Source organism: Ruditapes philippinarum, unplaced genomic scaffold (genome assembly GCF_026571515.1).
Source record: "Ruditapes philippinarum isolate M1 unplaced genomic scaffold, ASM2657151v2 ctg3342_1_1_1_1, whole genome shotgun sequence".
NCBI classification, from domain to species: domain Eukaryota; kingdom Metazoa; phylum Mollusca; class Bivalvia; order Venerida; family Veneridae; genus Ruditapes; species Ruditapes philippinarum.
Genome location: NW_026863859.1, coordinates 262,311 through 285,869, shown reverse-complemented (window position 1 = coordinate 285,869; position 23,559 = coordinate 262,311). Strand labels below are relative to the sequence as shown.

At 33.7% G+C, this 23,559-nt stretch overlaps 1 protein-coding gene across 8 annotated transcripts in view; it reads left to right on the top strand.

Annotated features, from left to right (window-relative positions):
• Positions 1 to 21,088, top strand: part of LOC132723569 (neo-calmodulin-like) — a 193,041-nt gene extending 171,953 nt beyond the window's left edge. For 4 of the 8 annotated variants that reach the window (XM_060708312.1, XM_060708314.1, XM_060708313.1 and 1 more), the window contains exons 2-5: positions 10,294 to 10,474; positions 11,997 to 12,140; positions 15,303 to 15,560; positions 16,988 to 21,088. In XM_060708312.1, the coding sequence (XP_060564295.1) occupies positions 10,294 to 10,474; positions 11,997 to 12,140; positions 15,303 to 15,560; positions 16,988 to 17,013 (609 nt within the window). In that variant the 3' untranslated portion in view covers positions 17,014 to 21,088. Of the gene's footprint in view, positions 1 to 1,336; positions 1,361 to 1,400; positions 1,424 to 3,468; positions 3,494 to 9,577; positions 9,598 to 10,293; positions 10,475 to 11,996; positions 12,141 to 15,302; positions 15,561 to 16,987 lie in introns of those variants that run through there. The other 4 variants (XM_060708315.1, XM_060708317.1, XM_060708318.1 and 1 more) reach the window with 4 other exon arrangements.
• The last annotated feature ends 2,471 nt before the right edge of the window (positions 21,089 to 23,559 follow it).

Here is a 23,559-nt window from a genome sequence, read left to right as displayed (position 1 = left end):
TGATTTCTCTGTTAAGCGTTTAGTTGGTCACATTAATTCTGTTTTAAATTTAAGTCTTTTAAGCAGTCATGTTTTTCTTTATATGCAAATTCATAATTATACATGTATGTTCTATTCTACTTGTTTGTTGTTGTTGTTGTTGTTGATGATGATGATGATGATGATGATGTTGTTGTTGTTGTTGTTGTTGTTGTTGTTGTTGTTGTGTTGTTGTTGTTGTTGTTGTTGTTGTTGCTGGTGATGTTTCTGTTGTTGTTGTTGTTGTTGTTGTTGTTGTTGTTGTTGTTGTTGTTGTTGTTGTTAATGCTGTTGTTGTTGTTGTTGTTGTTGTTATTGATGCTGCTGTTGTTGTTGTTGTTGTTGTTGTTGTTTCTTTGTATAATGTTATCGAGTGCACATCAGCTGACCTGTATTTCTGTTTTCTTGTTATGCATTTCACGGTTGGGTCGGTACCATGTTTTTCAATAATAAACTTAATGGGAGTTAATGACATCATAGGAAAATCAATGATGTTATGGATTTGCTTTATGGGCCAACAAGTGCAGTTTAATGCAAGTTAGCAATATTTGTGTCTCGTAAGAGATCTGGATATTTTTAATGTGAATTGTACCAATTTAGGAACGGGAAGTACTAAAGGGCATATCAGATTCTGCCATGAACATATTTTACCATATTTCTTTGGAACGAGTCAGTTATGGAAAAATGTTACGTAGAAATATTTTTGAAAAGCAGTTTTTCTTGTCCGAAAACAGACAAAAATTGATCTAAGACATTTTAGGTTCTTTTGAGTGAAATGCCAAAGTTCAGAATAGGTTCATTTTGGATTTAATTATCATATATGTTGGCAATAATCGTAAAATTATGTCATGCTGGAATATTTTCATAATAACATCGTCGTCTGTGTATGAATAAACCAACAGATCAATCGTAGAGCCAGCAGACGATTTCTTTTTATAGCAGACGACAGATATCTGAAAAAGCTCGCGCTCAATGTCGGACTCGAGCTATTTTTGACTTAGAATCGAAGTCGATACACGAATTGAATTAAGCTTTGTGAATGACACGATTGTAAATGGAAAATATAATAAGGAGGGATCTTTGATGGAAACCTCATGGAATAATGATTGCCCGTTTACGTTAATTGTACGACATTATATCATGAATACATGCCGTAAAGTAAAACGGTACATATATTGAAACTGAAATGGATTTCTGATTTTATGTTACTATAAAAGCAGTGAGAAGCTAAAATAGTAGTCACAGTGTAAACAATGTGAAGAATTAATGATTAGGGAATTATTTTACGAATTTAGGATTACTGGCGTTTTAATTATGGAATGCGATTTATTGTGGACACATGGTAATTAATTCGTAAATCACACATTCACAAGGCAGATGATCTCTGTTGCCAGGGTTACAACCGGTACATAAACGTAGCTTCTTCTTTTCTTTATTTTCTTTTTAAATATACATGTATATTTAATGATTGAGGTATATTTTGGCCGCTAGGCCGCCAACTTCACACATCTGGTATATTTTATATTATGATAGTACAATACATCGATAATACATCAATAAAACGTCTGTTTCTGTATTTAACTGAAAACGTTTTTTGCTAAGGAAAGCAAATCTCACCAAACAAACTCCATTTATTTCTTTCGTGCTTTCTGTGCTCGAAAGAAATGGTACATGTACTCTGATCATTTTTTGTCGCAATAAACCATACACACTCGCAAGTGATTCCGTTCACCCACTGTGAAAATATTTTTACATATTTCATATTATTTTTTTATGTCATTGAACTGAAAATAATTTTACACTACTTAGAATGGATGTTTGATATTACGTAGAAAATAACATTTGTATGCAGTCTGAAACATAATATAAGTGTAGCTGTATATATGTGTCTATCGGTTAATCCAGAGGTCGTAAGTGTGAGCATCTGCTCTGGTCACGAGTTGATATCCTCGAATGGTACCAGCACCAGTTAGTCCAAGTGTTTCTGCCCCGAGATTTATTACAATCACATATATAGCTTCCGTTTTTTTCTAGGATTCATTAATAATTGAGCCGCGTCATAACAAAACCAAAATAGTGCGTTTGCGACCAGCATGGATCCAGACCAGCCTGCGCATCCGCGCAGTCTGATCAGGATTCATGCTGTTCGCTATCAGTTTCTCTACTTGTAATAGGGTTTGTAGGCGAACAGCATGGATCCTGATCAGACTGCGTGGATGCGCAGGCTGGTCTGGATCCATGCTGGTCGCAAACGCACTATGTTGGTTTTGTCATGACGCGGCTCAAATGAAACTTAATCTCAAAACAATTATTTTCTTATCAATTATTTTATTCAAATATTTGTCTTTTCGGTCATTGTTTAAAGATGATATCAGAGTTATTATTTCACCACATCTTACAAACTTAAAACAAAACTAAACATAATAAAAGGTCAAGAAAAGGCTAAACATATTTACATTTTGTTTGGAATAAATTTGCATTTACTAAAAATGCGGGTGATCCACTTTTAAAAAAATGGGGACTCTCGTAAAAGCACTTCATCCGGCCTTCGAATGTTTAAATACCGAAATATGAAACGGGTTATAGCGGAATATCTCATTGATAAAATATTAAAATATAATACCTTCCGGCTTTCATTTTGATATATTTAGAGATGCAACACTGAATCTATGACGTTGATAAATGTTAATTGGTTATTTTATACTGTCTTGAAGCCATGCGCAGATCGTTTTTCTTGCATATTGTGCATTTTAGCCCGATTTATTCGAAAAGCAGCTTGTAATGACAAATTTATATGATTATGATGTAAGATTAGATGAAAATTAAGTTGTATATTCAATCATAGCATTATTAAACTACGGTGGCACAAAGGTGACATTTATGTGTTAATATTTATTTCGTGCGCACGAGATACTATGTCGTGAAAATTAAGTCCTGTGCACGAGATACTATGTTGTGGCCACTAGTTACTAAGTCGTGGCCATGAGATAATAAAGTCCTGTGCACGAGATACTGTGCCGTAGCCACGAGTTCTTAAGTCGTTGCCACAAGATAATTAAGTTGTGCGCACGAGATACTACGTCGTAATAGCATAATTTTTTCTTCCCATGAAAAAAAAAAATGTTTCTATGTGCGGTTCGAACCCTCGTCATATTTATACAATCTCAATAATATAGAGAAACGAGAAACAAACATTTCAAGTTACATCCTTTGGCCTTAATCATAAATACAATTTCAAGATTGACAAAATATCTCATTACCCTTAAACTAGTGTTAACATTAGCGGAGCGCGACGATTTACGTCATCAACGGATGGTATCTACCCCACAGAGTGGTTTAAAAGTCACTAGATATTTAATAGGTATAACAGATAAATAGATAAATGCCAATTTTGGACTATTTACTGTTTGTTCATTTATAAATGGACGTATGACATGCCGTTGAAACGCTCACTTCAAACTGCCGAAAAAACTGGGTAAAAATTGTTTGTAATAGCATTATTTAATGCATTACACCTGGTATTCAGTGCTAACATTTTAAAAATAAAGAATGTCATGTTTTAACTTGCAAAAGAGTGCTTGTCCATGAAGACAGTATATAAGATTTTTTAAAAAGTGGTTGCAACTATTGTTTAAGAAACTTGTGCACTTAGTGGCTCGTTTGTTTAAAACAATTATACAGTGACTGATGTGAACTTTATTATCGAGATCTTAATCGTTGTTTTTGGTGATAAACCGGTGATAAACAGGTAAATCTTGGTCAAGTTATCAGTGTAATTATTAGATAATGTTTAATAAACAGCATAACATACGTGATTAAGTGATTTATTTTAATGTTAAGTTCAAATTCAACAACTGGTTATATTTTACACTTGGAATATATATGCATATGATCGCGAGTTATATGAGGTACATTTTTATAGACAATTCAAATAAATTATTTTTCTCACTGATTAATTAAAGGCAATAGTTTTTATCCTTTACCAGTATGTAAGAAAAAAATTTAAGTACGCAGTCTTATTTATGTTGTTTTTTGCGTATCAGCACGCCATGAAAGCATGTAAACGCACCAGAACGACAAATAACGGTGCACAACGCGACGGTTGTTCTGTTAATCATTTTGTCGTTCGAACTTCTTTGAGTAGGTTGATTAACGCCATTTAAGTAGTCTCGCCGGGGTGACCTTCCCCTTCCTCGTCTGGAGTTCCTTCCCCTAACACTACGTTATAGCAGGGAACCAGAAAACTGTCGTGTTGTGTGACGTCATATCTATCTGAAACGCCAGTACAATTTTATAAACATTACCCACCATATATCAGTGTTTGTTTTTCCTTTCTCCCAATTATGTCATTTATCAAGGTTATGTTATAAATCGAACAATTTTCTCGGATATTAATGAATATTTTCCTGGTGGATTTCTGTTAGACGGTCAGTCAGGCAACACGGTATAACGTATTCCTTATGCAAATACATGTATTATAAAAGAAGGAAATACAATATTATGCATAATTATATTATACTGAGAAATCATGTATACATTAGTTAGAATACCAATTCAATAAATAAGCGTTGTAGATGGCGGCCGAGCCTCTTATTGTCATATACATTGTATAGTGTTATATTGTGTATATATTTAAAGGCACATTATGCCTCAGAAATCCATATTTTTTTTAATTCTTTATAAATGTCTAATTTGTGTTTAATAATTTGTTTAAATAATGTATTAGAAGCATGTTAGATTTTATACAAAAATAGCGTTGATTGTGCAGTATTGTATCGTAAAGGTAGGAAAATATAAACAAAGTATTAGTTTGACTTCCATACAAAATACTAATTCACTATAATTATACCAATTGACAACAGACCTAAAGATACAAAAGATAGTTCATGTATATATAGCAAATGAGTATTATTTTGGAAACTGAAACAAGATACCATACCACAAATAAACAGTTTTGAGAAATAAAAATGATACCATTTATGAGGCATAATAGGCCTTTAATGCAATTTGCATTGATCAGACTGTATTGCGCTGATTGTGTCTTGCTTTGCACTGGTAATTTAACTCTTAGGACGGAATTGTCAAAGAAAAAAAAACAATATATTTTATTCCTCAAACATGTTCTTTCGACATCTTTCTAATTTTCAAGTGATTAAGACTTTTTTTTAAATTTTAATGAGAGCCACAAGGAAATACTCCGATTTCACAACTCCTACGTGCAATAAAACTTTAATTTTGTTAATTTGAAATATTAGGGGAAAAGCTGCAATTTTTTATTTAAAGTGACTGTTTTTTTCTCCTCTCTCTCGCGCGCTTTTTATTGTTATTATGCATCTTTTCTCCGGAAGCAGAAGGCTATTTTCGTCTCTTATAAAAAAGATCCGAAAGATATTCTTTCCTGTATCAGGTATCATCTTGTAGTTAAGTTATTCAAACATTGTCCCCTTTTTACTTACATCGTATTTGCATAAAGTAATTTGAAAAAAAAATTGACTTCATTTATAATTCTCAACAGGATGAAGTAAGGCAAGTCGGTTTTGTTAAGGTATTTATTTTCAGTCCTCATCCATTTATGCATTCATAACTTCTTATTTCCTCTTTTTATTATTATTTTTTTGTACAACATTAGTTGCCTACAAAACGGTTTCCTGTTACTGTTGAAAAGACGGTTTTGTTTTGAACCCCGATCACAAATCTATCATACAGTCATAAATCTTAATCTTCAGAGGCCGAGTATGTAATTTCGCTTCCAGTAACCGTTGTAGGTTCGAATCCCGTCTAGGACGTTTGACGTTAGAATCGTTAATGTTTCAGTATTTTATGTAGTGAGCCGGTCAAATGTAAAAAATAAGGTTTCGTGCAGCTATAGAGTTACCACCTGACAATGATAGTGTAAGTTCGACTTCAAACTCAACTATAAGAAACGCAAACGTGATGTTGACGTAGTTACACTGCCCTTTGATATGACAATATTGATTAAACATGTAGATTACAAAGTTAAGAATAGTTCATCAATTTTGAAAATGTGTAAACAATTTTATTGTGATTGACTTTAGGACTTTGGTTTACCATTAATTTTGGCAATGCATTATTTTAAGATAATATCTGCGTGCGAAACAATGTGCACGTTAATTGATACCCCTGACCTTAACTTGTTTACTTGTAAACACTGAATGTGTCTGAATTTGATACTATGACATTGTCACCGTGGCCAGGCAATGTAAAATATTTGTTTTCCTATAGGATCAATGCCATATATGTTTTGGAACGTGTCCTTATAATGTGTTATATAATGCTATTTAATATAATAAAAGTTTAAAGGCACATTATGCCTCAGAAATTCATATTTATCAAATTCTTTAGAAATGTCTACTATGTGTTAAATAATGTTTTAATTATGGATTTAGAGCATGTTAGAAGTTTAATAGTTGAGGGAGATAGCACTGAATGTGCAGTAATGTGTAGTAATGGTAGCAAAATGTAAATAAAGTAATATTTTGACTTCCATAGAAAATACTAATTCACTGTAATTGTACTTAAACAAAAGAAGTAAAGATAATTCATCTATATGTCAAATAAGTATTTTTTATGTAATTGTTACAAGATACCAAAAATTAAAAAGGTTTGAGAAATGAAAATGATAGCATTTCTGAGGCATAATGGGTCTTTAAGACGCGTTTATAGACCGCTTTATTTGATTAATATAAGAAATTGCGGATACATTTGGTTTACATCAAGTCATTCTTATAGACAGTGTAGTCTGCTTTTAAGCTCGTGTTTAGGGTCCATTGACTGTAACTTGGATATGACAGACAAAGAACATTTCGTAAGAAACTTTAGAGTTATTGTGAAACAGTAACGGGGTTACTTTTGTATCACTTCTTCACAATCAAAATATTTAGGTGAAACGTTAAGGACAAGTTTCTTTGTGACACTCCTGAACTTCATACATGCGGTGTTCAAAGAGGGGAAGGGTGGGCCAATGGTGTTTCAGCAGTTAACAGTAAGATATGTTGATCATTTTCTAAAAATAACTTTATACAACAAAGCAACACTTTAAAACGAAATATAAAAACAACATTTGTAGGGGCATCAAGAAACCGAAAAAAATGGTATGGCCTTAACAATTATTTTCCCATTTTAGCAAGGGACGAAACATGTACACTTGTGCCAAACCCAAATTAAAGGCACTGATCAATAAAGAATATCACCCTTTCAAAGTATCAGTTTCATTTGATATCTCAATTGAACAAAGTAACTTATTTTTTTTTACTCCCAAGCTTGCCGTGTAAAAATACATGTTTTAGAAATATGTTTAAAAAAGTTCGATGCCTTCTGGGTGCCCTGCTGGTGTGGCTGGGTTGTGTCGGGGGCTGCGTTCTGTGAACGTCGCCTTGTCTTGTTGATCTTTATTCTCATTTTTCTTCCTTCAACTTGATAATTATTAACAAGTACTTTTACAAATTTACTATTTATAGAAGTATGCTTCTTCTGACGTTCATTTTTCATTTCTATATTTACCTTTCCCTTTAATAAGATTATAGTTAACCTTGGATATTTTGATCTTGATCTTGATTTTTGACCTATGAATTGTAAGTTTCGCATTCCTACGCCATGTCTTTGTACACTAGTACGTTATATACTAACTGATCGCCGTCTGAACTGTTAAAGTGATTAAATATACAGATATAGGTAGTTTCATTCTGATTTACAAATGACAGTCTCTAAATCCTACCTTTGACTAAATAAATTGTCCGCCCATCCCGTTTTTTGGTTGGGTTTTACGCTGGACTAACAAACACAAGAGAGGAGGTCATAAGTCGACTTTCCTCTACCGTTTCAGTGCGACGTAACCCCCCCCCCCCCCCCCGCCCCTCCCCCATAAGGAAGTAAACTTTTTTATCTTTTGAGACGGGGTGGGGTCACTTGAGAGAAAGAAATTGTATCTGTAAACAAAATGTAATCCGAAAGGACAACGTTAAGTATTTGATATAATTCGAAAACAATTCGATGCATATTGTTCTTTTTATTTAATGCAGTATGCCTAAACATGAAAATACTATATTTTGATCATTTTGAATCAGAAAAAAATGTATCACCAGATAAGATGACGTAAAATAATCATGCAAAACAATTCTGATGTAAAAGGAAGAAATAAGATTTGTATCCGTCTTAATAGCAAATAACTGGGTCGTAAAATCAGATTTTCCGGTTAAACGGAAAAGGAATAATTTATGGAGATTTAATAGCGAACGTTAAATTTGGTCGTCATAGCCCCCGGTTCTCTTCGGCACGATTTGTTTTCTGTAATGATTATTCCGAGGCACAGAATTTATTTGGAGCAGTGTTCTTTTATTAAAGCGGCTCGCTTCCAGATGAATAAACAAATGTCTATGAAAAGGAAACACTAATTGCCAAATGCCTGGAAGGATAATTTTATTATTTCAGTCAATATTGTTTTTTATATCCTGAAATGTAACGAAGTATGCGCTATTTATGCATATTTTGACCGCTTTTTTGTATTTTAATATTTAGTAATATGTACATTTTATTTTTGCTAATTTTAAACTTTTACAATCTTTTTGTTTTTTTTCGTTTGTTTGTTTGTTGTTTTCTTTTTTGGGGGGGATGTATGGTTTATAGTTTAAATTGTTTATTATGCAACAGTTATCAGTTATCAGACCGAAATATATTTAAACAATGGTGAATTTATCAAGGTCAATATTTGACCCTGTTTTTGACAGAGATAACGTACGTGGTATATACTAGTTGATACATTTGTATGATATCTCGAACAGTCAGCTATACAGTTATTTCTTCTTCTTCTACTACTTCTTATTCTATTTTCTTCTTCTTTTCCCCCTCCTCCTTGTTCATCATTTATCTTATTTTCCTTCTTGTTCTTCTTCTTCTTCTTCTTCTTGTTTTTTTTGTCTTCTTCTTCTCCTCCTTCTTTTTCATTTCCTTCTTCGTATGCTATTTTTATCATTTATTTGTTTTCGTCATGTATTTTTGTTCAATCTCTGTCCTGTGATCAATTTGAATTATGTCCAAAATTAGATATCCTTCTTAATTCTGGTCAATTAAACAAGTCCGATTTATTGATCTCAGATATCCAAATATCTAGATATCCGAGTATCTGTGTATTATTCCGATTATCTGTAAGTTTGTATATAAATACACGCTTAACTTACTGCGTTTATTTTGAAGAGATTCGGTTTGTATAAGTATTTAAACTATATTTAGACGTATAGTAGTTTTTTATTCTTTTTTTGTTCAAGGACATATTTGGTTTATAAATACCTTTGACCGTGCTATATACTATTATACCCCGCTTTGAAGTGTATATATATAGCATACGCTATATTATTATTCCCCGCGTTTAAATAAATCTTTAAGTGTATATATAGCCTACAGTATACCATGTTTGTGTATTTATGATTTGTTTAATTTTGCGACATGTTTACCGACAATTTAATGTCACTTTTGTAAACAAACTGCAATTTTAACACGTGTCTGTAAAAAGATAAACATTTATATTTTTTTTTCTAAAACTAAATTTATGGATATTTGATCATGGTTTGTTTGTTCGTTCGTTCGTTCGTTCGTCCGTTCGTTCGTTCGTCTAAATAAGAAATGATTATTCGTTTGTTAAAATAAGAACTAATTACCAGATTTCTTGAAAGTCTTTAAAAAAATCTTTGTACCAATGGAAAAAATGTGTCGATTTTTTCCCATCAAATGAACCATTAAGGGTCACAGCTGTAATAAGACCATACAGACAATAGAGTGATTTTACTATCAAGTGCGGGCACCCATCTGTGGTCACACCATTTTTAGAGAGAAATAGTCCCCCCGATCCTTTTTAAAATTTGAGATAATACATCATTTTAATCTTGTTTATTTTCGTCGAAGTTTTTACAGGGGTGGCAGTGTAGCTGTCCGAAAATATAGTAACAGATAAGCGTATCGTTGATGCATTTATTTCCTGTCAATTGCCATATTAGCATACATGTACATGTATATTTTATTATATATGTAATTTACATACAAATAATGTTTAATATTTCAGAAGACGACTGAATTTAGAAACCAAAATTTGTAATCCAAATAAAACGTATAAATATCACAGCAACAAAAATTTAGTTATTTATGTAGAACTAATCTTTTAAGCAAAATTTATTCCAACTTTTGTCTCATTAATATGGTATTCAAAAAAGAGTGTAATCTATCTGCGAACTTATGTTAATGTCTCGATTTTATTTCTATTTTCAGTCCTCAAAGTGTAAAAAATTCATCCGCCTGAGTCCCAGCTCCAAGAAAAAACATTCCAAATCCTCTGATTCTAAAGACGCTCACGTTTCGGTGCCGGGTTCAAGTGGCGACCCTGGAGCAGAATATAATATGGCAAAGTCAAAAAATGACCAACGTGTTCCGAATGGTCTCAACGATCACGGTAAGTTAAAAGGCGCTTGAAATCTACGTAATGACGTTTTAGTCACGTGCTTGGACGCTTTAAAAGACGACTAGCCGTAAGCCTCAGAAATTTTTTCATTTTTTCATTTTTTGGAGTCCTGTTATAGTGTCAAAAAGGTTACTGATTTGCCACAAGAAGACCATCTATCTTTTATATGACAACTGAAATGATTATTTCTCGGTGCATGTAAAAACTCATATTTTACCGGGAATGTGAGCCAATCGTATCTTCTCGGTCATTTCCGTCAAACATATGAATAATAGCCGAAATGGTTCGATTTGAATGTGAACCTGTCTGGCACGGAGCTTGCATCATAACACAAAGTAATCAGACGAATTTGATTTAATTATGATGTTTAGCAATCTGTTATTCTCTGCAAATTCTTCCCATACAAAATTGTATTTTATGTGTTACAATGGAGAACAATCATATTTCACACCCGCCATCATTAAAAAACGTCACTTCCGATGGATAAAGGTCAAGAAATGCATGACCAGCAGCAAAAGAAGGCGTCCGTGGCCGAGTGGTTAAGGTCGGTGATTTCAAACCGCTTGCACTTCCCCACTGTGGGTTTGAATCCCAACAGGGACTTTGGATTCTTTCATGTGAGGAAGCTATCCAACTAGCTTACGGAACGTCGGTCGGTACCCGTTCATGCCTGAAATAATGTACGAACGGGTCTTCCTCCAACAGTAAAGCTGAAAAGACGTCATATGACCTTTACTGCGTTGGTGCGACGGAAAACCCAACCAAAAAAAAACAAAAAAAACAAAAAAACAAATACAAGCAGAAACAGTTTTTTCTAAATGTCCAGAAGCGTTACCATGGTAATAGGTCTGCTGATTTTTTTAACGAACGTTTGACTAATGTGTTACGTGTGTCATGTCACTTACTCATTAAAGTTAGGTCAATTATTTCAATGAAATCGAGGTCAGATTCTAATTTCAAGGTATGGCGTTTAGAATATGCAAATTTGTCTGATCAGCGATAAGTTTGTAATTAGCGAAATGAGCGAAATGTGAAACCTATTTGCGTTACGTTATGCTGGTATTTATTTTAAAGCTTAAATGTTAACGATGTCAATGTAAGAAACAAGTATAATATTATGTAAAGAATAAATGCCATTATTGCGCAATATGTCTCCCTGTCCTTCTTTAAGTAATTGTTGTAACTAGGTTTCCTGAAAAGAGGCTGACGACTGACGGTCGTCTGCTGGGCGAGCGGTACATAAACAATTTGTTTTGTACGCACTTCCTCTTACATTTCCCCCATAGGAATTCAACTAAATTGTCACTAAACTATTGTTTGTCTGTTTGTATGTTGAATTTCACGTCGCACCAACGTGAATGTAAATAATAAAGGAATAGCCTTCTGCGTCTTTTTTGTAAATCTACCTCACGGAACCGAAACGTGCACAAATTTGTGTCGATTGTTAAAATTTTTACTTCTTAATTGAAAAATTTTCTTTATCCACAGACGCTTGATTTTTATTTGTTTTCAGATTTAAAACAAGCATTTGAAATGTTTGACAAAAATAATGACGGAAAGATCTCAAGCGAAGAGCTGGGTTGTGTATTACGGGCTCTTGGTCACGAACACTCTCATAAAGAAGTTGAAGATATGATAAAAAATGCAGATACGAACGGTGAGTTACATATATACGATTTAGCCGTGAATAACTAAACGATTAAAATACATGATGTATATAGACCATAATAAAATATATAGACCACAATAAAATAAATAGACCATAATTATTCTAACACGCTTCACACTATTCCCCTATCAAACGGATAGGGCGATCAAGTGGTGGTGTTGGTAGTTTTCACCCCGCTACACGCAATAAGCCACATTGAATTTACCAGAGCAGCCAGCGCATCAATCCTGGGCAAGCTGTCAGGCAGTTTTCAAGTACAAGTTGCCTTCACTTTCGCAAGAATCTGCAACTTTTGTACATACCAGAGCAGAGGTAGATCTACAGTGCAAATGACTGTAGAAAAGATTTCATTATCAATCACAACGGAAATGGCCCGCGCCGTCCGGTTAACAGTCCAACACTCTACCTATTGAGCTAACCGGACGGCTGTGCAGGGCGATAAAAAGCATTATTACACCATAATTATAGGCACAGCATAAAAACCTAATTCTAACACTCACGTGATTTTGTAACTATAGACAAAGAAGGAAAAAAACTGGTGTTAAACTGCCAATACACACCGGTTAGGGACTACTTGTATATGCGCTGTTATGTTTTCACCTTCGATTGTATAGTTTACAAAGCATTTTAAAGCAACAATAAAAAACATTTTTATTTATATTTCAGTTCGTATAATGCTTTCTTTTCATACAATACCGAAATAATATCTCACATACACTAACGCCACATATTAGATCCATATCAGTTAATAAATATTTTGACAAAACGGCGCCAATCCGTATAAGCAGCGTAATGACGTCATCCTAAGTAAACAACTCATTCATAAACAAGCTGACGTTATTTCATACATACAATAATGATAAATGGAGCACTGACGTAAACACAATACGACGTCAGTTTTTATTGTTGAAAACTTGATAAAATAACGGTTTTTTTCTTATTATTTCTTTTGTTTAATAATTTATATATCTTCGCAACAGCAGGGTGCGAAAATCGAACAGCGTTATACGAAAATCGGCACCGGAAGTTATTTCCGCTTGAAAAATAACATAAGTGATTTTCCTTATTTTATCGTGTTAGAATCGAAATAACATCGGTCTGAGAGGTGTATATCGGCTATTTAACACCGGTTTTGTCGTTTCGATGCGAGAAAATTAACCACTCAGGCCTACGGCCTTCGTGGTCAATTCCTACGCATCAAAACTCCAAACCGGTGTTAAATAGCCGATATACACCTCTCAGGCCGATGTTATTTCTTAAGCTTACAACTCATTTGACGTCATATATGACGCCAATAAACAAAATCACGTCAGGAAAATTACTTCTACACTTCTTAAGTTCAACACATTCTTATCAATTCTCTTTTTTTATTAGCATGTTAGAATGGAAATACATATTTATTTTTCTTGCATTATGTATATAATGTCAGTGTTCATCCGTGCTGTTCTACAGAAATTAGAAACTTCGACGGGGGCGATAGCGACCGGTATCGCGACCGGAGAATGTTTCTAATTTCTGTAGAACAGCTACGGATGAATACTAACATACTTACTGTCAAGCTTTATTTGGCTTCATAAAATTCACGTCACGATTATTTTATGAACCCGGTTCTATGAAGTACTTTGAAAAAATACAAGGCGACTATGAATTGGATTGGATATAGTTTCGACTTTTGTTCTTCTATGAAAATTAACTAACAGAAATTTTAAGAAATTCAGCGTTTTTATTGGATGACAAATAAAGATAAAAAGGGCAAAACTTTCAATGTACATGTTAATCTCAATTATGAAGAGATTCCACTTTCATAGTTCAGTACAAACTAAACCTATACAAAGAGTAGCATATGGTGGCTGATTTGGTACACTTTGCGCGTTGCGTTGTCGATAGCGACAGCACAACCTATATCGTTATCGCCTTTTCGTCTTGTCATTAGCTAAAGCGCCAAATGGCGCGTTATTGCACTGTCGTTTTGTCGTCCTGTCTCTAGCGAAGCACGCCAAAACGGCGCGTTGTCGTGTGGTGCATTGTCGCCCGATCGCTTGACCCTGTCGCCAATCCTTCAATTTGAGCAGAGCGACAATGTCACATCGCGACAACAGGCTGCACGACAACGCACCGTTTGGCGTGCATCGTTAGCGGCAGGACGACAAGACGAACGTCCGACAATGCGCCGTTTGGGGCTTTGTCGTGCTTTCGCTAGCGACAACATGACGCACAAAAGCGTTCCAAATCAGCCACCATACAGTAGTATCGCCTTGTAATGCTACTGTATCGTATGGCGGAGTTTGAACTACGACATTGATCTAATATTGTTTACAGAAAATAACTTATTGTCCTTTTTATGTGACAGGTTGTCATATTTTTTTCAATTGGACTTTGATACCATAGCGTTACAATGTAACATCTTGGCTTTAATTTAGGACATGCAGGTACAGATAAACTCTTAATGGCATTTCACATTTCATTATAGCACTGGCGCTGTGCTGGTGTTGTGTTTTATTGGATCGTAAATTCAGTTTTGTTATGCTGTTTTATGAGTTTTATTTCACGACTATCAATAATTACTTACCTTTATTAATCTGCTGAAGGCACTGGATACGACGGACAAGAAAGAGGAATTGAGTAAATGCTGTCCACAAAGAGCCGAACATCAGACATTTTCCACTAAGAATTTCTATAATTTTATTAAAGGCAGTAAAATTCTATGTCAGAGTTTTATGGGTTTTGAATAGTGACCTTCGATTATGATCCCAAGACATGTTTTATTAGGTTTCATGTGAATATTTTCAGTTTTCTTTCGAGAACTGATGTTTGTGTTCGTTTTAAATGAAAACCACTAGAACATACATGTTCATGTCGTTCTGAAGATTGGTGTTGCTTGCAAGCCTTTAACCAAAAATTTTCTAACTTCAAAAAAGGGCTATGTATTCAGTCTAAATTTATGTTATATTCATGGGATTCAGAGAGTGACCTCCCAGGTATGATCCAGAAAACATTTATCATTTAGCTCTAAAAAAAGGACATTTAAAAATAAATGTGACGGAACAGTCTAGTCATAACTTTTTCAAAAATAGATACCGTGGTATTTCCGATATTATGCATATCAAAGTACTGACAGTTTCAATCAAATTCACTAGTTTCTTTTTTCAGAAAACGGGTATGTCGAATACGACGAATTTATCAGCATGATGCAACGGTTTCGGGATGATTCCGAAGGTGATCCGAATTCCGCCGAGGCTAAAAAACGAGAGGCGTTCAAAGTGTTTGACATGGACGGCAACGGATTTATCGACAAACATGAACTTAAATATGTAATGAGGAGATTGGGGGAAAATTTATCAGATGAAGACCTTAAAGCAATGTTTTCAGAGGCGGATTTAAACGGAGATGGATTAATTGATTTCGACGGTAAGTCTTGTTGTATTATTAAAAGATGTATAGCCCTCTTAAAGGCCCATTGTCAATGGAGGACACTAAATTTTGATACTTTAACTATTTCTTAAAATGGAACCGAATTTTACGTCCGAGCCGACGGATTTTCTACAAAAAATGGCCGATGGTCAAATGGTCCGATGTTCAGCAGGTGCGCGATGACGTAGTATCCTACCATTGATACTTTCATTTTAATTTATAAAAAAAAATTTTTTTTTTGGCATTTTTTTTTAATTTTTTTTATTTTTGAATTAGTTACCCGTCGGCTAATAACCTAAACTATTTTCTTCTGCTTCTTTGGTTATAAGTACATTCCTTATGATTTAGTGTTGTATATGGAAGTCAAAATACTACTTTGTTTACATTTTGCTACTTTTATGACACATTATTTTACATTTAGCGCTATCTTTTTCAGGAAACAAGCATCTTACATGCTTTTAAATGTTATAAAACTCATGTTTGCCCTTTCTAAAGAAGCAAATATTAATTCATTTCTGAGGCATATTGTACCTTTAAAGTGGGTTTGAAGCGTGTTTCCCTGCTCAATGTTGCCTTGAATTATTATTAAGATAGGCAAGATTAATGCTTAAAAATGGAAAAGAGTCGAGTCGAACCCAATCGTAATTTATATAACTTAGTAGAGACATTGCACTTGGCTAGTAGATGACCCCTATTTAGGTCAATAATTCAAATGACAAGGTCACCGTGACTTGACCCCCTTAAATAGTGCCCGACCAATAACTATAAAACACTTTGAACTACTGTAGTTAGATTTAGTGTGATAGTTTATAATGACAAGTAGTTGACTCCTATAGAATTTACGGTCAAAAGGTCAAAGGTCAACGTCACAAGTCTTGGCCAATAAAACCTTATTTGACCTTATTTGACCAAAAACTAGAAAAATCCTTGGATTACCATCTGGAGGTTTGTCATGACCAGAACCTATTATGCTTTCAATGTGTTAAAGATCAAGGTCACCCGGACCTTAACCCCCAAAACCTTGTCAGATAAATAAATATATAACGCTTTCAACTGCAGCCCTATTAGTTAGCGCGGAGAATGGTCATGACAAGTAAATGCGAGTAGGTCAAAGGTCAATGTCACCGTAGCTTAGACCACTTAAACCTTGTCCGCAGATAATTATAGAACAATTTTGCCTTCAGTCCTAAGAGTTTATCTGTTGAGAATGGTCATGACAAGTAGATGGCCTTATAGTCTTCAGGTCAATACGTCGAAGGTCAAGGTCTTCTAGACCTCGAGCACTTAACGCTACAATATATAATTTCATTAATATAACACTTGACTTTTATCAAATATGCTTAAGTATGTCACGACTGTGACATCAAATGAAGTATAGACATATTTGTGTATTGGAATAATATGTTTTCTTTTTAATTTTACAGAATTTTCCCGCCTGCACATGGCATGAGATGCAAGGGAGAGAACCATTTATACATCTTTACTTTATAGTTGTTCCCCCTGAATTTATGTGTCACCATGACGCCGCGTGCAGGAGACGTTATATTTAGCGTGGTTCATTTTTTAATTTTAATTTTTGCTCACCAAAATTTCGCCATCTAAAACTGATGCTACTAGATTGACAAATTGTTTAAAGTCATTTACATCATCTTTATTCGATTTGAGTGTTAATTCTTAATTTATGATTTAGTACTGTTACGTCTTGTAAACTTTGAGAGAAAAAGCAATGGATGTTGTTCCACGGTAAAAGTATTTTTTTCTCTGAAAACAATGACAGTGTGTTGGAATTTAAGAAAACAACAAAAAACAACAATACTTTTACAAAATTCAGACAAACCGCTACACTCGGCGAATGGATACACATTTTAAACAGGCATCAGATCACTAAATTGTCCCTGAAATGTTGGATCAACCATAGATATGCACTTGTTTATGGTAAAAGTATTGAAATAGCGCTTGATTAATGCATAAAAAGAAGCATGCATTTATTCTTTTCGTTCAAATTGCCATGTCCGTTCAAATTGCAATGTAGTGAAGGTTTTGTTCCTATGATTTGCGCAGGGTCTTTCAAACAGAAATATTTGAAATACCTTGAATATAGTGGTGCGCCGTACAATAAATGACTTAAAGGAACGATTACTCATGTATAAAGTTAATTGCAACAACAGTTACTTCCCTTATACAGTTTGCCGAACTATGGAAATTGGTTAATGGTGAATTTTCTCGCAAAGTAATTGAGAAAAATTTGATGATATTCACTAAATTAGATGTCGAGGGTTGCCTTTAATGACCGTTTATGTGAACAAAATTTCTGTTTAACTTTGAGCGGGTTAAGCCTATCTATATGGGACGTGAGTTTGTGTTATAAGATGATTCTCACCTAATAAGTACATGTACATGTATATGTCAACTTTGTGTAAAACCAACACAATGTTGTATTTGAGATAATTTCAAAAAAAGTTATAATGTTTATGGGATTCATTTTGTGTCAGGTGTTTTTGTTGTGTTATTTCCCCCCTTTTTAATTATCTGCAATTTATGTATTGATTATGACAAAATCGTTTGTCTGTCTGTCTGTCTGCGTTAATATTTCATATTACGTATTTTTTACTTATAGTTGGAGCAACTTTTGTATCTTTACAGTTATTCTTTTTTATTGTTCATTGACACCATTTTTTCTAGTGTTGTTTTTTTTATACAGTTTCGTAATTTTTGTTCTTATACAAATTGCTTTTGGACAAATATAAAACTTTGATTAATAACTTGCATAGAATACCAACAATGTGTAATATGTGAAGAATTTTTTTTATTGATTTATAAAAAAAAAACGCTACGGGTGTGAAAATCATTATTAATTCTAGGCAAATTTCGGGAAATGTGACGTAATTCGAAAACATTTGGTTACTTTCAATTCAATCCATTTTGTTTAATGTCTGAAAAAAGGGGGTGGGGGCATCATTTTATTAGTTTCTCAGTATGTGTTTAGAGTTGATTATGCAGTCCCAGTACATTCCAGTACCCAGGAAAACTAACCCCTGTATAATAAACACCCTTATAGTGTACTTGTATTTAAAACCCATGTGAAAAGAAGAAGTGCGCAATTCCCTTTTAATGTTACATTAGCTTACGAGTCATTTATTGCAAAGAAATATTTTCGACAAATATTTTCTTTCTTTTTTCATTTTTTTTTTGAAACTAAAAGTAATTGATGGTTGTAATATCCTATTTTTTACTTCAGTATCATCAATTTAAAGAAAATAATTCTATAACTGCGTTATATATTCGTAAAAATTACAAAACTATACATTTTTTCACGTGCGCACGAGCTTCCGCGGTCACGTGCGTCACGTGAATATCATGTTTTGTTGTTATGTGTCATACATGTTCCTATGCATTTAGCAAATCGGGGAACCAGGGTGACTTATATCTACATTTTACAGCGAAAACTAACTCTTTTTGCCACAAAGGGCTTCCTCCAAAATTGTACTAAGCTATGAGTCATCTGAAAATGCAGTGAACTCGATGGGAAGTCATTTGACTTTGGAAAATATCGCAAGGAGAAAGTTATATTACTTTTTTAACTTCAAAATACATGACGAACTATGAACCATTTTTTGTGAAATTTTAAGCAGCTACAGCAACAAATTTCAAATCTGAAATAATGTCGATTTTTAATTTGTACATGTATATAATTTTTGCTGTTCACTGTATTTACAAGTCACAAACAAACCCTCTCTGTCTTTGAAATTATATTACTTTATGATATTGTATTGTTTCCCCTGTGATATTTTGGTCATGTGACCTGTTTTCTGTCACGTGTTATCACGTGATTTGTTTACCCTGTGCAATGATGTATTTTTTGACGATTCAAATATATTTGTGTGTGTGTGTTTTTTATTATGAGTTTCTTTCGAGCCACAACAGCCAAACTATTTTTTTTCTCAAAGTTATGTTTATTATTGTTAATATTTTACGCCCTTTCATTTACAAATTTATGTTTTGATCGGTAATGTATTTCACTTTTGGTATTTTTTCATACAAAAAGAAAAATCTTTATTTTTTAGTGAATGGGATTCAGCCTTTGTGAATTATTATAGTATGTAACGGAACCTTTTAAACCGATTCATTTTCTTTGGTAGATACACTTTTATTGTAAAATAATATCTGATTTTTTTTTTGTGTAAAACTATTTACCAATATTAAAGTTTTTGTTAAAGAATGATTAGATCAAAGATTATAGAAGAAAATATTATTCAGGAGTTTTTGGAAAAAAAATATTTATGTTTGTTTGTAACATTGATATTCTCACAGTGAAACGGCGATACCGGGGCCTCTTTCATATTTGTGTCTTACTAGTAGAATGGTCTTACGTAATTAAGTAAATACGAGCAAATAGGCACGCTGTCGAAGGCCCAAACATCGTGGGTGGCGACCACCATGTTACATTTTTTGTCAAATAATTTTGTTTTTAATTCTAGAAAAAGTCATCTAGGACATAATAGTGTGATCTTAAAAAAGTATTATTTGCGAAATAGAGCCATTTTGATTCCTGTGAAGTCATCTAGGCCAGAAAATTGTGATCTTTGAATTTCCCCTTTTTAAGTATTGTTTGCGAAATAAAACCATTTTGATTCATGTGTGGGTATCAGATGAGGTTTTACTGTATATTTATATATTCGTGGTACAATTAAGGTTACTTAGTTTATTAAGTTCCAAAATGCTAAAAGATATTATAAATCATTTAAGAATGTTCACTGGAAAATTATATAGCATACGTTTCATTACAAGAAATGTTAAATACCTCACATATGGAAGAAGAAAAACAATACAACAACACATTTACATATATAAAGTGTTTTTGTATTACAAGTATGCATTAATGAACAGAAAATATATGCAACGGTTTGTAAACTTCGTATAATATACAGTTTCGTATAATATTATAGTTTTATATTATAAATGCAAGAATTGTAGTGCCAGAATTTGCTGACACGAGAAATCTGAACATTACAAATATTTTGGTCTCAGACGATAATTTCATCGTATACTGGCGTTACATGATTCTTTATGTTTTCCTTTTTTTCCCTATTTTTCTTATATTACTTGGTGATATTCACCTGAATTGACGTTAAATGGCTTTTAAATTTCTAACACAATAGATAACTGACGTTAGACCCATGTTACATCACCAGATTTCGTTGACATCACCCTGTACTGACGTGATAGTACTTACACATGACGTCAAAAAAGCGATTACATCATCATTATACCGTTCACGTCTCTATGACGTAATACACATTGATTTCACTGTGGATTGACGTCACGTTTACTGTACCGTCACTCGCACGCGGTGATGTCATCGGTAATTAAATTTAGATATGTGTAACAATTTTTTTACATATTTTGTTGATTATATTTAATATCTAAACAAGTATATTAATAATTAATACCTTATCCTCTAAAAGATTGATTGTATATAATATAATTATGTAAATAGTTGTTAAAATATTTGGAGATTTTTCTAATCTGTGTTTGTTATTTATTCAAAAGCAATTGTGCTTGTCCCTTAGGTTTTTCCGTAAACTACATCCAAGTTATATACGCCCTCATATCAAGTTTAAGATAAGTGATCAATTAATTAGATACATACGATATATAATATCATTTATTAACGTAAATTCTTTACTATATAGCCTAATGTCACGTCACATGGTGTTATCTCACCTGATCAATATTTTTTGCAATATTTCCCAGGCCAGGGGAGAGTAATCTATATAGACTTAAGAAAATGTATTGTATTAGTTCTCTCCCCTGAAAAGAATCTGGAAGCCGTAAAAATTGCTCCGCCCCGTGTTTTATTTCAGTTCTCGGGTTGCTCATATGCACTATTACCCCGAGAGACATGTGTTATTTTTAGAATATCAACAAAACAAGCTTAAAGAAAGTGTTTTAAGTAAAGGGGAGCGGTGGCCTAGTGGTTAAGGTGTCTGCCTCTCAACCCAGAGATCATGGGTTCGAGCCCTACTCGGGTCACGACCATGTTTCTCCATATGACACCAGTACTGGTTGGTTCCAGGAAGCGGACTCGAAAGTGATTAATATAAGTTGCAAGAACTTGTTTCTCAATCGAGCTTAAATAAATATGTTTAAACCAAGTACAATTGTATCAGTTCTACACAAAGTAAGACTTCACAATGAATTTTAGCTCTGTAGGGCAACACCTGTCTGCAACAACCAAAAACCTTGTCTCCCAAAAGATGTTATTCCGCAGAGATTGAACTGTACATTTAAATTTAGAGACGACATATTATAAACACGAATAAGCCAAAACTGAACAGCAGCAGTGTTACAAACCTGTAATGCTCTTTGTACTGATAATATGAGCAGTAGTGTTAAAATCGGCTGAAGATAACGGCGGCAGTGTTATAAATCGCTAATACTCTTTATACCGAAGATAACAGCGACAAAGTCACAAATCGGTAATGCTCTTTTCATTGAATATAACAGAAGCAGTGTTACAAATCGGCAATGCTCTTTGTATTGAATGCAAGAGCAGATCGATAATTCTGTTTGTACTGAGTGTAACAAATCAGTAATGACCTTTGTACGGAAGATAACACAAGCATTGTTACAAATCAATAATTCTATTTGCACTGAATGTAACAGCAGCATTGTAACAAATCGGTAATGCTCTTTGTACCGAAAAAAACGGCTGCAGTGTTATAAATCGATAATGCTCTTTGTGCTGAAGATATCAGCAACAGTGCTATAAATTGGTAAAGCTCTTTGTACCGAAGATAACAGCAGCGGTGTTACAAATTGGTAATGCTCTTTGTTTTTAAGATAACAGCAACAGTGTTACAAATTGGTAATGCTCTTTGTATTTAAGATAACAGCAGGAGTGTTACAAATTGGTAATGCTCTTTGTATTTAAGATAACAGCAGGAGTGTTACAAATTGGTAATGCTCTTTGCACAAATTGGGTAATGCTCTTTGTATTTAAGATAACAGCAGGAGTGTTACAAATTGGTAATGCTCTTTGTATTTAAGATAACAGCAGGAGTGTTACAAATTGGTAATGCTCTTTGCACTGAAGATAACAGCAACAGTGTTACAAATTGGTAATGCTCTTTGTATTGAAGATAACAGCAGGAGTGTTACAAATTGGTAATGCTCTTTGTAATTAAGATAACAGCAACAGTGTTACAAATTGGTAATGCTCTTTGTATTTAAGATAACAGCAGGAGTGTTACAAATTGGTAATGCTCTTTGTATTTAAGATAACAGCAGGAGTGTTACAAATTGGTAATGCTCTTTGCACTGAAGATAACAGCAACAGTGTTACAAATTGGTAATGCTCTTTGTATTTAAGATAACAGCAGGAGTGTTACAAATCGGTAATGATCTTTGTATTGAAGATAGCACTAGCAGTGTTACAAATCGGTAATGACCTTTGTATTGAAGATAACAGCAGCAGTGTTATAAATCGGTAATGCTCTTTGTACCAAAGATAACAGCAGCAGTGTTATAAATCGGTAATGTTCTTTGTACCAAAGATAATAGCTGCAGTGTTATAAATTGGCAATGCTCTTTGTGCTGAAGATATCAGCAGCAGTGTTACAAATAGATAATGCTCTTTGTTCTGAAGATAACAGCAGCGGTGTTACAAATAGATAATGCTCTTTGTTCTGAAGATAACAGCAGCGGTGTTACAAATAGATAATGCTCTTTGCTCTGAAGATAACAGCAGCGGTGTTACAAATAGATAATGCTTTTTGCACTGCAGATAACAGCAGCGGTGTAACAAATAGATAATGTTCTTTGTTCTGAAGATAACAGCAGCGGTGTTACAAAAAGATAATGCTCTTTGTGCTGAAGATATCAGCAGCGGTGTTACAAATAGATAATGCTCTTTGCTCTGAAGATAACAGCAGCGGTGTTACAAATAAATAATGCTCTTTGTACTGAAGATAACAGCAGCAGTGTTACAAATAGA